We start from the raw sequence: 16429 nt of genomic DNA on the forward strand, positions 1-16429 counted from the left end.
GACTAAAAAATCTAGAAGGAATGCTCTGGTTTCGTATATTTGTCTCTTCAAATCTGTCTTTGAATATGATGGCGACAGGGTTTTGTATCTTGTTTAATTATATTCCTTTGTATATTTACCGCTTGCACTTGATTTTTGTCGATTTTTGTTGATGGCCATCCGCGATATCTAATGTGCCTGCAATATTGTCATGTCTTCTTGTTATCCTTTTTAGGCATATATTCCGCCACTTATGTTTTCATGTCCTTTCACTCCCATAAATCTCCACGCACCTCCAGCATTCGTTTTATCTCTTCTGGTGCGCATAACGCCGTATTTACCTGGGATGGTTACAAAGCCTTCATTATTATCTCATCTGCAGTACGTAAGGAACTTCCCTAATGTCCTTTTGGTATCATTTCTCACTTCATTATGCTCTGTGACTCATAATATTCTCCTTGAAGTTTTATTCTCAAGTCGACGGAATCTTTTAGATGTTGTTCCACTGTTATACCATGGTTCATGCCCTTTTATTAACACACTACATACCGTACTAGACTCAGGTATGCTCCTCCTTTCATATGCAGTTTCATTCTATTTGCCTTACAAATCTTATTCAGTCCTGTTGTTTCATTTGAATTTTTTAGTCTTTTACGAAATTGTAACTCACGACTATTGGATAATACTATTCCTAAATATTTGAAAGATTCAACTTCATTAATCCTTTTCTCCATTTAAGAGTATTACACCCCCTTCTGCATACACTATCTTCATTACCTCTGCTTTTCTTAAATTTATTTTAAGTCCCATCTCTCTAGATATATGATGCATTCGATTAAGCAAGCTTTATATATATATATATATATATATATATATATATATATATATATATATATATATATATATATATATATATATATATATATATATATATTATATATATATATATATATGTGTGTGTGTGTGTGTGTGTGTGAGAACCAGTAGGTGAAGACTGCGATAATATTGTGATTGGGAGAATGTGTTATTACATAACAAACATCAGCAAGGGCTGATCACTGACGGTCTCTCTCTCTCTCTCTCTCTCTCTCTCTCTCTCTCTCTCTCTCTCTCTCTCTCTCTCTCTCTCTCTCTATATATATATATATATATATATATATATATATATATATATATATATATATATATATATATATATATATATATATATATATGTATGTAGGAACCATAAAAACATTATTACTCTACCTGGAACGAACTTGTGGTATTGCCTATTACTCATGAGAAGATAGTATCCTGACACAGTAATTAGATTTTAAAAATTAATAGATTTTTAAGGCAAGCCAAATACACATCAAAATATAGGTTTGCATCATGTAGGTATGAATCACGGTACCCATTGTGGTCTGTGGACATGTTTCGATTCCTAAGTGCCGACTTTAAAAGAAAAAATGAAAATACATGCGATGCCGCCTCATGCTTATATGCAGTGTTATTATAAGTGTCTAAAAGGCTTATCTTGGAGACTACCTAAGAACAAAGGTTTGTTTGTTTAAAAAGAAACTTGACCCGTCCGGGATTGAAGGTCGGAATTAAAATGAAAAAACCAATATACAACTGTGTGATCTTTATTTTAAAACTTGACTTGCCGGCTTTCAGAGATTTGTTTGCGCTGGTCCTACCGTTATGTGTCGGTCATTATTGGTTTAACTGTAGAAGTGAATTTATTCCCAAATGTGTGGTGTACTTCTGAGTTCGTTATCTAGTCAACAAGCAAGATTAATGTTTCTTATTTTTCTGTTATTGCCTGATTCTATTGACATATCATGTGTATTTGATATTTTATGGCCAAATTTTCTTCTTTTCTGAACAAGGATGGGGCCCAAGGTGGGGAGGGGGATGCTGGATTGTCATGCTTCCCACCCATTCTGTTGTATTAGAATATAGTTACCGCAATTCTAGTTGGTTTAAGCTGGACGTGACCACATGGCCAGTGTTCTCAAGGCACGGCTTTAATTTTGTTTATTAACTCTGGAGGATTTATCTCTTAACACTTGCATGTAATTATTTGGGTCTTTCTTGATTCCTTTTCGAAGCAATTGTACGCAAGTTGCTGCTCTATTCTCTCCATTTTCCAGGTCAAGTTCGAGGTCTTTTGGTCTGTTTTGTAAGAATGGTCAGTATGAATAATAATTTTTTTTCGGTGGGGAAACTTGACGAATTGTATAAATATTGAAATTGAGAACGGATTATGCGTTAACTTTTCAAATAGTGGTTGTGGATCGGATGATAGTCTTGACAGTTATCCAAACACGAACTCACAAAGAAGTCTGTTAAGGTACTTTTGAAAGGAATTAGAAGGCAGTCTTAATTAATCCATGAATGAAATAAGGAGGAACGTGGCAGGAATAGACAGAATAGCCATAGGTCTTTTGCAGACGGCAAGAGACTGAATATAGGGGAAGTTCGTGATCGCCAGCGTCCTGCGAAATGTGGTAAATCGGAGACGATATATTTTACAATTCATTTCTTCGTGATTCAACAGTATTGGTATTGTGGCAGCTAATATTACAACCAGACAGTGTTTCTATAATCATTTTTAGATTTCAGATGCTTCATTATGCGAGTTTGTCCTCACATTTTCTTTTTTTTCTGTTGTTAGTAGTTTATAGAATAAGCCTAATACCATCATGTGTTCTTGCTATTTCGACAAACCCCCTCAAGTTGTGGCTTAATAAGATTCGAGATGAATATACTATCTTCGTCCGGATTTCAAAAAATAAGTTATAGTAATATTAACCGGATTCGTATTTTGCATCATTCATACCAGGGTTCCGGAAAAAATCTGGAATTTACCAAGAAAATTATCTAGCCGAGTCACTCTCTCCCTCGTTGAGGAATTTTATATGACGCTTATCATTTAACTGGACTCACGGAATTCGTGTATTTATGCAGCATTTTCTCTCTCTCTCTCTCTCTCTCTCTCTCTCTCTCTCTCTCTCTCTCTCTCTCTCTCTCTCTCTCTCTCTCTCTCTCTCCAGTTCACTCGCCTGGCTTGTTTAACCGTAAAATGAAGGTGAATCATCAGCGGAAATGTCATTCTCAGAACTCATATTTTTTCTGCATATCGCGAGATTTGTCATCTTTGAACACTGCTGATCTTTCCGTGATAATTTTGCTTCTGTGCATCGTGTTTTTGTTTTAGTTTCGTGTCTCGTACATCAGCTATTACGTTGAGAGAGAGAGAGAGAGAGAGAGAGAGAGAGAGAGAGAGAGAGAGAGTAGTAGCTGATAGCCATTCCTTTGTGTATCATTTAAGCCTATCAGCAAAGGTTTATTACATTCATCATGAGAGGAAATGGTAATTTGAGCTGGTGGCCTTTTCTCGCTGGCATTTTGGACCTTATTTTTTCCTTTGCTGTTGAAATGTTTTTTTGAGTTCGTCTAGTTTTTGTTGTGCATCCACAGAATTTTTTTTTTTAAGAGAAAACTGTGATAGCTGAGACATACTTGACTGTAAATGACTTTCAAATCGTCTGTTTTACATACTGGTGCTGTATTGCCTTTGTAAGGAGATCAGTATTTTCAAGGGATTTATAATAATTACCCTTCATGTTGTGAAACATATTTAACAAGAGCAGAATACAATGTGCATCGCAGTTAAAAAGGGTAGAGCTCTGTTTGAGGAACGTGCTTTGTGTGATCAGTATGAAGTTATGACCTAACCATTTTCATTTTTACTCGTCTTCTCTGCAATGCCTGGTTGACTTGTTGCCCTTATTCCACTTGAATCAAGGTTCAGATTGCAAAGGTTGATGTTAGTTCTGTAAGTTTTTTTTTTTTTAGCTTCTTTGGCCTAAAATAACGGCCATGCAACCAAACACAGTATGTTGCTGCTTCTTTATGCATATATATATATATATATATATATATATATATATATATATATATATATATATATATATATATATGTGTATATATATATATATATATATATATATATATATATATATATATATATATATATATATATATATATATATATATATACATGTATGTATGTATGTATGATGTATGTATGTATATGTATATATGTATGTATATATATACATATATATACACACAACACATGGTACAGTATATGTATACTGTATAGTATATATGTTAGAAAATTTATATGTAAAATTATTGTTTAAGCTATATATTTAGTTTGAAGAATCAGTATTTTCATTTGCATTTGTCAGAGCTGTGAAAAAAAATTAAATTCCTTTCCTGTTGGTTGATTATAAATTGTACAGCAGTTCATAAATGTGATCTTAGTTTATTAGAAATATGGAAAAGAGGTAACTTTCAGCTTAAAAGTATAGTTTATCCAAAAACTTCATTTCTCATTAAATTAGTTAGTTCATTTTGCTATAGTTTTATTCTTGTTTGGAACTGAATATGTGCTAAGGTTTTTGGTGTTGCCTTTTCCAGTTGGTACTTCGGTCAGATGTCACGTCAAGATGCGACAGACCTTTTGATGGGAGAGAGAGACGGCGGTGTATTCCTGGTGCGCGATTCCTCCACGATATTGGGTGATTATGTTCTCTGTGTTAGGTAAGGGACAATGTTTTATTTTAATCTGTTTTTCAGAATGTTAGAATGTAGAGTTTCAAAAAAGGTGTACTGTACTAATCATTTAATTGTTACATCTTTCACTCAGGTCATTGAATATGACCTGCTTTGGGTACAGTACACTCTTAATCTTTATTTACATTTATGTTTCAGAGAAGACAACAAAGTATCGCATTATATTATCAATAAGATCCAACAAGGTGATCAAGTGCGATATCGAATAGGAGACCAGATGTTCCCCGATTTGCCTTCGCTGTTAAATTTTTATAAACTCCATTACCTCGACAGTACGCCATTGATTAGGCCTGCACCCAAACGTTGTGAGAAGGTTGTAGCCAAATACGACTTTGAAGGAAGTGTGAGTACCTGATATTTTTGTTGGCCTCTCGGGTCTTAAGAAACTTAATTTTACTGCTAGAAGCTTGAAAGGTGATTTTTGGCTCTTGTTTAATAGTGATTTTTTTAAAAATATAAGTAATGGACTTTTATTTTTGTAATTTAATGTGATTTAGAAAGATATTTTGGTTACAAAATTATTGTAAGATATTTTTTTGGTATAGGTAAATTTTCTTGCTACAGTGTGGGTTGTGGATTACAGTGGTACTGACTATCGGTAATTCTATTGTTAGTTTCTCATGTTGAAATATATAAATTTCCTTTGAGGCATCTCATTGTAAATCAGAATTATGTTGTTGGAGCAAAGAAACAGATCAAGTTCTCAACTTTGCACATTAGAATGTAGGTGAATGTTTTATTTCAGGGCTGATTCTGTTTGTGTTTCTGGTCCTTGCTTCATGTGATTAACATTTGTATTAGGTTGTAAGAATTGTGGTTGCTGTCTTGCCATGGTGGAAGCCTTTATGAAAATAAGCCAGTCAGTGTACAGAAATTCACAATAATGAATTTTTTTTTTTATGTTTTTCTTAAGTGCCTGTATGTGCTATGACAAATTTTGCATGTTTTTATGTGTATAGGAGTTTAACATTTAAGTTAGCTGTCAGTTCAGGGGTTTTTGCTTATGTACTTGCTTTGATTGATGGGAATGGTATGTACCTATGGTAATCAATATTGTAACGTATGAGTATTATATTTGGCCTAATTTATTTTGAGTTATACCATGGATTTTCATTGTTAAGTAGAAAAATGTGTATATTAAAAATATCATCAAATACATTTTTCCAGGATCAAGATGATCTTCCATTTAAGAAAGGTGAAATTTTGACAATTGTCAGCAAGGATGAGGAACAGTGGTGGACGGCAAGAAATTCCATAGGTCAGACAGGCTCTATACCTGTTCCTTATGTTCAGAAGGTAAGTAAGCAAGCTCTGCTAAAAAATAAAATTATGAAAAAGTTTCTGTAAGTAGGATAGAGGAAATCAAGTGACTCATTTTGCACAATTGTAATTTGCTCCACATTTGTTGGGGTTACCCTTGCAAGGAAACAATATTGTTTTGTGATTTGAGAAGACAAGACTGATATTCTTTATAGAATGCCATGTGTTTAATTACTTTTTTTTTGTGTGTATAGAGGGTCTGTATTTGTTGAGTCTTACACATTAGGCTGTTGGTTAGTAAGTATGCGAAAAGATTTTCATTGGAAGATATTACAGTTAAAAGCCTTTGCAGCAACTTCAGTTGAGGCAGATACTGAAATGGATTTCTCTCATTTTTCCAGAAATGGTTATCAGATGAAAGTATAAGGTGCTTTTTCATTGTGTTCAGTATGACTTAAAGATAGTAACATTCAGTTCCATTACTGCATGTTAGTATTGTAATGGCAACCTGGCTTATGCCAAGAGGAATGTAACACCCAGTTTGTCACAGCAGGTATCCAAAGTTGCTTGAAATTCCTCATAGTAGGTAATGATATCCTGGCTGCTGAAGTACTATCTTACTAATGTAAGAGTTAATTTGAAGCATTTATATTTATGGACCTTAGAAACTGGGAAAAGAACAACTTAGGTCCCTTTCAGTAAGTTTGATCAATGATATAACGTACTGTACCTTGGAATTGCCAAGTTTCTCCGTGAACATGGTAATTTGCACCCTTTTTTTTTTTTCAAGGATGAAAGTTTTACATGGCATCAGTGACGAAAGTTTCCTGTTACTGTGACAGATGTTCTACTAGATTGTTGATACATTTTTATTGTCCCAGTATGTAAAAAAATGATCTTATGTTTCTTTTACATTAGTTGCTATCTCTCATCCGATGCATCCAGAAGTCAACGTGGATACTAGGCACCCTTTACCACTGAACACTTTAAAAAATTGAGAAATTTGATCACTGTCTTGACTGTTGATCAGAAGTTACATTTATGGTATATGTTAAAGAAAATTTAAATCTTATTTTGTTGAAAATAAGATTTTTGGGAAGCTAGTGTTATTCTGTTGCTGCAAACGGAGAAAATGTGATTCTTTGTAATGTTCTTTGTTGTACCATTTTCCTGATTTACTGTTCATAATCATAAAATAGAAATAGGAGTCAGAGTTTAAATGGTTTTTTTATCTGTAATGGCTTATTATACCTCAGCTCTTTTTTTTTTTATACTGCACTTAGTTGGCCTATAAATATAAGGAGTTTGTATTTATTTTATTTTGTGCTTTATCAGTTCCTTAGATTTGATGAAAAGTACAGTACAAGGAAATTTTAATATGAGAAGCTTTCAGTTTCATCTTACAGACTAGATTTGCTTATACAGTATTGTATGCAGTTGTTTTTTTTACTCTTTATTCATAAGTTATCATTTGATCTTGGAAATTACTGCATAACTTTTATATTTTATTTCATCAACAGTATGAAGAAGGTGAAAGCATCGTATTAAATTCAACCCCAAACAGAAGTAGCAGTCAGTCCCATGAAAATACACCACGACCAAAACCCAGCCTACAGGTATGTAATATTATTTCTGTGTTAACTCTTCCAGGCATTGTCATTAAGTTGTATGAATTAAGATTAGTAGAGCATTCTGGGGATTGCATCATTTATTTTTAAATTCAGTTGTAGTTTAATACATTCGAGATATGGGAAAACGGTGGCATTTATATTCAGAATGATAATTAATTCAAATTTGCTTTCAGTTTAAATTTATAGCATTGTTGTCTATGCTGAAGACCAGTTGTAATTTATTTTACTCATAATTTACTTACTTTTAGGTGACGTATGTGTAGAGTTTCATCTATGGTTAACTTCTTATTTTATATCAAGGTACAGGTGGAAATATGTAAAATAGTTTTACCCCCAAGTAATGCTTGGTTTGTTACCCAGTTGAGTGCCTCAGCTTAATGTGTCATCCTTTAGAAAAGTTGTTTTATGAGGTAGTCCATGAGCAGTGCATCATGACTAACATTTGATAGTTATTTCTATGTTTAGAAGAGTGCTTTAACTACAAGTCTAGAGTGTGGAGGAGGATTTTGCAATAGACCTGCAGCCAATAGCTGTATGGTAAAGTCATATCGCCAGTTAACTTTTTAGCCCATGGTGCTTGGTCTTTTGAAATAGTTCACTTATTCATTCTTAATGAAATTTTGGAACTATGGCAGTGCCATTTTCAGAGGAATATGGATTCCATTTTCAGAGGAATATGGATTGAAGATGTCATTTGTAGTACATTATGGGTTGAAACAGTTGTTGAAATATCAGTTGTTTTCAAGATTTTTTCTTTGGTTTTTGGAAATGACCTTAAAAATTCCTTTCTGTAACATTATGTTAATGATTGAAGCCTTGGTTTTATTCCTGAAACCTTAACTAACAGCTATTAATTCTCTTTTGACAGTTCCAGTCTCTTGTGGGTCATATTAATGAATTTATGAATTTTAGATCACTGTGTGATAGATTACATTTTGAGCTTGAAGTAAATATATTCATTCTATTACAGTACTGTATATTCTTCTGCAGTATATGATATTCTTCTCAAAATATACAAGTATTCTTATATATTTCCTCGTTCATTTCCATATTCACTGATGCAGGCAAAAATATTTGTTATATTTGTGTTTTTGCATGCCAGATCCAAATTATTTTGCAAAATTACTAACATTATATGTAGGATCACTTATACAGTGCAGTATGACGTGAAAAAGGGCCTAGTAAAAATGTTATTCCTATGGTAAATATTTTTTACTTTGTATTCGTGAGTTTATACTTTCAAATAAATGCAAAATTAGACGTGGAGATTATGTATGTACTTTAATAAGCAAACAAGTAAAGCATCTGTAAATTAAAAATAAAATATGCATTACAGAACACGTAAGGTAGCAATGTGATTTAGTAACTGAAAAGGTTGAAGAGATGATGTTAGTATAATAATGATATAATAATGATGCCTTATTTTCTATGAACTTGTACCTGTACATTCAGTTAGGACTTTTGAAACTTGTAGATCTTTTATAATGTCAGTAAATGTGCTCTTTCTGTAAGATTTGCTTCAGAAATTATAAGGATAAATAAAATAAAACTTGAAAATCTTGGGGTAAGATAATAAGGTGTTTGTTATTTATGACTAGCAGTTATCATATTCATAATTTTACTGTCTACTTACTTTGGCGACAAAGCGTATACACTGTAGTAATTGACGTAATGTGTAGATTTTCTTTAAATGAAGTGTATTGATTTTGTAAATTTTTTAAAGATTTTTAATGATGTGAAGTAATGTCAAACTTGTTTAACATCTGTTTTTCTTTAGCTAAAATATAGTTTTTTATATTTCAGAGAAAATTGCCTGCATATGCCAGAGTGAAGCAAGCTAGAGTCCCTAATGCCTATGACAAAACTGCTCTTAGATTGGAAATTGGAGATGTCATCAAAGTCACAAAAATGAATATAAATGGCCAGTGGGAAGGAGAGCTGAATGGCAAAGTTGGGCACTTCCCCTTCACACATGTAGAGTTTATTGATAGTGAGAACTCTACAGACGGTGACCTAAATTAAAGCGCCTGATCTGTTTGTATTAGAACTATGTAACTTGTAGATTTTTTTCTTAATTTTAGTAGGAATAACGTGTGTAAGTTAGAATGTATGATGTGTAAATGTATGTGATATGCTGGGCATCTTATTTTGTATTGGTGTACAGAACGAAAAGGTTGTAGTGGGTGTCCCAGAAGGTGGATCTTTTTAGCGTAATGCAGTCTAGATTGTGGACATTTTAGTAGTTTTTTCTTTAAGAAAAATGAGAGGGGGAACATGAAAATTTTAAATGTGGCTAATGTGATTATTCTCATTTGCTAAGAAATTCTACAGATTAATGAATTATTATACATCATTGATTTTGAAAGTAAATTTGACTATCTGAGTTTCAGTTCATTATCTAATAATGGTAAGGTTAGTGTTTGCACTTTTGAATTCAGTCGTGAAGGCTTAAGTTTTGTTTTTAGTTTCTGGATTTATAAGCAAATGAGGTTAAACAGACTAGTCACTTCCGAGGCTTTACTGGTTATTTTACATACTGAAACTCACATTGTTTGCAAGCTACCTGTAGGTATTCGAAGGTCTTGCGCTTTTAAGATTACACCTGAACTTGACTCAGCCTGAATATACAATCGAACATGCAGCAGTTCGATATTGGATTATTTTTTATTTACTTGAAACCAAGTTTCTGACTTTTTCTAGGGCACAATATTTTATTTCAAATTTGTATTATAATATATTCAGTTTAGGTGGGAAAAGAAACTGAGTAACTTTTTCCGCTAGAGGTAAAATGAAAACTATATGTAGATATATATATCCCAAGAAGATTTTAGGTGCATGGCTTTATGGAGCCATAATACATTTTTTGGCACAAAATTCATATGCATAAATCCCCAAAGTGCAGATTCTGCATAGCGTACTGTACTTAGAAATCAACTTAATTGAATTTTGAGATGTTGGAGGTCAGTTGGGCCGTTTCCTGAGAAATTTTCTCTTGTAGTTTACTTAACAAAAAATCTGTAATAATTTTCATGTTTTCTACTAAGTAGTGCTGGTATGCGGGGCCTTCACTCTTGGTTTTGTATAATTTTTATTATTCAGCATTATTGAATAAAGATCTAATTTATTCCAAATATGTACAGTAAGATTGAAGTAAGTTTCAATACTTTGTATATTTTTAATCATCTGTTGAAAACACAGTACTTGGGACTGTTGTCTTTACATTGATTGTCATGCACTAGTGATTGATGAATACATCAAAAAGATTATATCTTGCCTCAGTCTTATTGGAAATATGTGCATTAATTTTAATAGATTTTATTTAACTATTAGATGAGTAATTGAATCAAATATTCCTGTTTATGCATATTTCAAACCCAAATTTACTGTGCACAAAAGTCATTTATTTTATGAAGCATCCATGGTCATTACATTTAGCATCATTTTCCAACAGTTGTAGAAATTGTTATCATATAACTACTTTGCAGGTGCTTGGTCCACTACACTTCTTCAGTGCTTTTGGATCATCACTTTTAAGTTCAGGGTTTTGATCTGGTAGACGATGTTTCACTTGAGGATAAAAAGGTGTATTATTCATTTTCATTCCTAAGCTGTCTGGTGATCTCTGTTTGTATTATTTTATACTTGAAAGTTATTTCTTTTAAGGACTGATTACACTTTCATTGGTTATTCCGGTAACAATTAATCTGTCACATTACTTGGGTGTTTACTTTACGCTTGCTATTCCATTTTTTGGTGAATTGAATTCCTGAAATGGCCATCTGTGGTTCTTGCTAATAGATTCTACATATCAGGTCGGGTCATGTAGACTATATGTTGATAATTGTACATATAGCATCTTTCTTCCTCCCTCAAAATAGCATAGCATAGTAGCCTTCAAATGGGCTTGTTCCATTGTAGTCTAGGAACAGCACCTTTTAGCTATGTATTCATAATGGATTGCATTTACTCTTCTAAGCATAATTGTCTAGCTCTCTGGTCACTGGTAGCTGTAGGTAGTAATAGTTATTTTATATCTTTAGAAATGATCAAAAACTGTTTCATCTAAAATGTTTATAAGAGGGGCTTTGGTCAAACTTGCAGGGGTAACTGCATAGGAAAATAATCAAATGAGAAAGTGTGGAAATATTTTGGTATGGTTTGTATTACTGGGAGGAACCCTGAATGTGATGGTTAAGTGGCTTTTGAATGAGGTGGCTGTTGCTATATGTTGATGGATTTTCTTCAGTAGCTACCAACCTCTTCATCTTTCTTTGATAAACATTTTAATGGTTGTGAGGATTAACACATTTTTATCACATTTTCGAAATCATGAGCAAATTTAGTTTAATTGGTTCTAGTTTTTTTCTGATGAAAGTAATGGTTTTTGAACTCCTTTTCCTATACTTTCAAGTTTCACAAAAAACCCACAATGATCTAGTGAGTCATTCAAACCTGTTAGGCCAGCAGTACTGTAGTTTTGAATGTTAACTGTTATTAATAATAGTTAACATCATTCTATTATTAATAATATAGAAATAATCATAAAGTAATAGTTATTATAAGGAAAAGAAAAACATCATGGTGAGGAGGAATTACATATATATTAAATTAGTAGAAGTTTCCCTTTGAAAGATATGTGGGATTGCTAGTTAATGTAAACATGCTTCATAAGATATGAGAAAAATTCTTTGTGATCATTAGGGATGAAACAAGTTTTTGCCCATACATCCAACATATAATTTTTCTCTATATACAAAATTATTTTCTTGGAAAGTATCATGTGCTGTATTATATTATATCAGTAAATCCAGATACAGAGTAATGAAAAATAGAAAAATTAAGTATAGCTGTCCGTGTGTATTAAATAGAGAGTGACAAGAAATTAATTCTTTGTTTTCCTAGTAGTCTGATACATTTTGCCACTGATTAAAATCCTTGTGATATAGAATGGCTTCAAGTGGTTGTGGTTATGCTGAAATCTTACTGTTTTCTGTCTACAATGAAGACCTTTGTCATTAATTCTGTGATGTAATCATGTGCTGATAAAGTACATTTTTAAGCTTCAGACTGTTTTATGCCTCTGGCTCATGGCCTGCTATAATTTTTATGAGCAATCAGTGTGATCCCAGCCTACTTGTAAATGCCATTTTTCAGCCATAGATGACCATCATAGTGTGTAATGTGGAGTGCTTGTATGATACATATATATTTTTACCAGTACAGTATATTTAAGAATCGTGAATGTTTGCGTAACTGCCTTAAGGCTTTTATTATAAGAGGGGTAATTTTCAAGGAATTGTGTGTTCACACAATATATTTTTTGAGGAATTAAATGAAATTTTTTCTAGAAACTTTTATTTTGATATTAGAATATTTTATCATTAGGACTTATTTTCTTTTTAATTTTAAAATTTGCATATGCACTCAATCTGAGAAGGGTTAGTTAGAAAAAGTTTTGTAAGATATTGATGAAATGTACACAAATCACATTTCATACATTGTTGAAATACGAAATTTATGGTATTGGCATGACATGCATAATTAAACCACTCTTTCATATCTGGATTCTTTTTATTGTGAGGGCACATTAAATTTTAATTATCTATATAAAAACTCATGAACAACGCATTGGTTTTGGTTTTATTATGTGATTTACACTAAATTTGTTAGACCTTGTAGTGTTTAAACAATAGTATGTTAGTGTCAAATCACTAAGCAGTACAGTATTAACTTCATATAACTGCATGTTTTGTTTGTATGTACAGTTTTCTAGTACTTGACCAAGTTACATCTGTCTAGAAATATTTCCTAGGTGCAAGGATTGTACAATACATAGGGATCTTTAATATAGTTATTTTTTTTTACCACTACGTAGCATATCATCTCCATTTCTTTAATTTTTACTTAATGAATGTTTACCTAGCACAAAAAAATATTGGTGCCATTTTCATATAAAGTATGGTTACTTTTTTATTTGAGCTTTATAATATTTATCTTTTTAATTCTGGGCAGATTCTTAAAAATAATGTAAATTATTTGACCATTCTGCATGACGAGGCTCATAGAACCATAGAGGATTGCTGATTGAGTGAAGGACTGGTGGCTTTTGCATCCAGCATCCAAATTTTATTTAGAAATTTATGGTGACAATGGTTGAACCTTGAATGCTATAGCTTCAATTACAGTATTACAATTTGATAAGACATTTATATTTTTGGAGCTTGAGAGAAAGAATATTTCACATAATTGATCAGCCTTTTTTTCCCCCTGATTGAGTTTCAGTCATGGAGAAAATTTTAAGAATTTTTGTGTTAATTTTGCACCAGAGGGAATTAACTTACTGTATATTTTCTTCAAGGTTTAATTAACTTCCTTTTTATAGTCTGCTACAGGCAACATTTCACTAGATGAAGATGTGATCCTTAAGGTTAAAGATTTCAGAAACAGCAGTTTTGATTAGCATCATAGCATCATCAGTACACACTTGCTTTTGGGCGTTTAAGAACAATAAGATAAGTTTTTTAATCAACATGTCGGGCCATTTACCTTTATGAAGTAGAACATAAAACTCAGATGCCTTTTTCTTCATTGTAAATTAGGAACTGGAAATTAGAAAATATAAATTGGCTGATTACCTAGTCATCAAAACTGAGTTCACTGGAAGCTTCAACATTTAATATGTATACTTAGAGGTGTTGCTCCCGAAGGTCATGTAATGCATGATGGGTTGTCACCAAGTAGAAGTAGGAAATGATGTATTGCTGGCAAGAGTGGCTTGTTCAGAGTCTTTTCACTATAATGATGAAGGGCTTGTCTCGTCACTGTAGTGTGTCACGACATTACTTACAACAGATATGATTTATCTCCTCCTCTGTTCCTGCCATGTAATTGTTCATATCACAGATAAAAACAGGTTTTGAAACCTTTTACATTTTAGTGCCTACTTGATTGTAATAATGTGTTTGGGTTCAGTACATTACACAGTTAAGGTGATGTGATTTCAGACAATTTAGTAAATGTCTCCAGGTATGATTGACCAGTTGGGTATTCATGATGATGATGTAAAAGTTGAGTTGTTTGGTTAAGTGGCTTGGAGAGTATTGTTGTTCCTTACAGGAGTATCGGGTAAATGTAAACAGATTTGCTTACTACGTATTCAAATGATCAAACAGGGCTTTCAGAAAGTATGTAAATTATTGCCTTTTTACCCAAAAAAATTTTGCATATATTTATGTATATGTGGGATTGTCTGTGTTATAGTATCTGGGAACCAGACCTGTCAATGAGAGCATAATAGTGTAACCATTTGCAACAGACTATGAAGTTGAATTTCTGGTCTTTGCTACCATTGAGGAATACAACTTCAGTTGGTAAATGAATTGCAAATTCAAGTGTAATGACTTTGCACAATTAGCTTCAGCAGATGCTGTAATGCTCAAATGTATTTACTGTGATTAAAAAGTTTTCTCTTGTGTATGCACAAGTTTCTAGGATCCTCCATTGCTAAGTTGCAAGTTTTAACAGAAATTCCACTTGCATCATCTTCATCATGTCCTATGGATAATAGTAATACAAGTTAGTATGCAGATGTATTATATGCAATTAAATCCGCTAGAATACGTTTTTGTTGTTCTTAACTCCTCTTTGTTTCATGAAATGAAAGGATTTTTCATTTGCATTTTATTGTGAGCAAATATAAACCTGAGAATCCAACTTAATATTCAAATTACATTAAAGACAAGTTTTTGTTAATTTGTAGAAATCTCAGATATTTAAAATGAAATAAATCCAACTTCAGTATTTGTTTGCCCATCGTGGGACTACCTGTTAGAGAAAAGCTTAATAGAACTTCAAACAACTTTTAAGATACTACTGTCTAGCTTGTATATAGAAAATTTACTCACTGTAGCTATATTTTGATTGTATTTAATTCATATTTGTGTTTCACAATAATTTTAAATATCAGTACTCAGCCAAGTCTAATGCTTGAAGAGAAATCATATTTAGGAGTTGTAAAAATCCCTCCTAAATGTCATGGAACTTATTAATACAACAGATGTAATGATATGAGAGTATAATATACATTATATTTGTGTGTATATCACAACTATCACAACAAAGGAAAGCTCATCAGTGCCTAATACTATTAACATTTCCCAAGAATCATGCTAAGGAGCGCCATTCTTACATACATCCCCCCTTCAGCTTGACGGAAGTATGCAGCCCTAGGATCAGTATCAAACTCTGGTGAAATCTCCTGGTTCCTGGGCAGAGGATGAAGGACTATCATGCGCCGCTTTGCATGGGTCATCAGATGTGGTGTTACTATGAAATGACCGCATGCCTGAAATATAAACAGTAAACTAGTAAAAAAGATTCTAAGTTCTGAGATAATCAACAATGCAATTAAAAATGATTTATTGAAGGAATTTGGAATTTTTCCTTGGTATACAAACCAGAGCCTTTTATATTTGAAATATCCTTTGACTCAAGCTGAAATGGTAGTTGACTCCTGGCAATAAGGGAGTTACCTGGCTAAGAGGGGGTATCTTTCACTCTCCCCGCCTTGCCACTTCACTTTTTCCTATGGGTGCAAGGACACACAGGAGTAGCTGAGGTGGGTACATGTATATTAAAGGCTCTGGTTTGTAAACCTGGGAGAAATGCAAATTACTTTTAAATATGTTACTTGTTCCTACAGGAATGCAACCATTACATTGCCTTTCATAATGGGAGACTTCCCCCTTTGGAGAGGTAGTCACTACTACGGTCTGGAGTTGGATTCATCCTGGAAATGTCATGCTCCTGGTTGCACATGCAAGCACGGGATATCATGACTCCTGGAACCTCCTATTTGTCTGGTGGAAAGGATGACCAGAGCAGTAGGTCCCTTAGCTACAGAGCCCTGAAATGAGGGGGGAACTCGA

The 16429-nt window shown here is 33.0% G+C and overlaps 2 protein-coding genes across 14 annotated transcripts in view; one reads left to right on the forward strand and one right to left on the reverse strand.

The window, feature by feature from the left end:
* The window catches only part of Crk (Crk proto-oncogene, adaptor protein), a 116789-nt gene extending 101668 nt beyond the window's left edge, over window positions 1-15121 (forward strand). For all 6 annotated transcript variants that reach the window (XM_067104210.1, XM_067104213.1, XM_067104214.1 and 3 more), the window contains 5 exons: window positions 4456-4578; window positions 4750-4954; window positions 5779-5907; window positions 7392-7487; window positions 9306-15121. In XM_067104210.1, the coding sequence (XP_066960311.1) occupies window positions 4456-4578; window positions 4750-4954; window positions 5779-5907; window positions 7392-7487; window positions 9306-9524 (772 nt within the window). In that variant the 3' untranslated portion in view covers window positions 9525-15121. The remainder of the gene's footprint in view (window positions 1-4455; window positions 4579-4749; window positions 4955-5778; window positions 5908-7391; window positions 7488-9305) is intronic.
* Window positions 15122-15167: 46 nt separating this feature from the next.
* The window catches only part of rudimentary (carbamoyl-phosphate synthetase 2, aspartate transcarbamylase, and dihydroorotase rudimentary), a 186132-nt gene continuing 184870 nt past the window's right edge, over window positions 15168-16429 (reverse strand). For all 8 annotated transcript variants that reach the window (XM_067104207.1, XM_067104205.1, XM_067104204.1 and 5 more), the window contains one exon: window positions 15168-15846. In XM_067104207.1, coding sequence (XP_066960308.1) covers window positions 15649-15846 — 198 coding nt within the window. In that variant the 3' untranslated portion in view covers window positions 15168-15648. The remainder of the gene's footprint in view (window positions 15847-16429) is intronic.

Source organism: Macrobrachium rosenbergii, chromosome 5 (assembly GCF_040412425.1).
Source record: "Macrobrachium rosenbergii isolate ZJJX-2024 chromosome 5, ASM4041242v1, whole genome shotgun sequence".
Lineage (NCBI taxonomy): Eukaryota > Metazoa > Arthropoda > Malacostraca > Decapoda > Palaemonidae > Macrobrachium > Macrobrachium rosenbergii.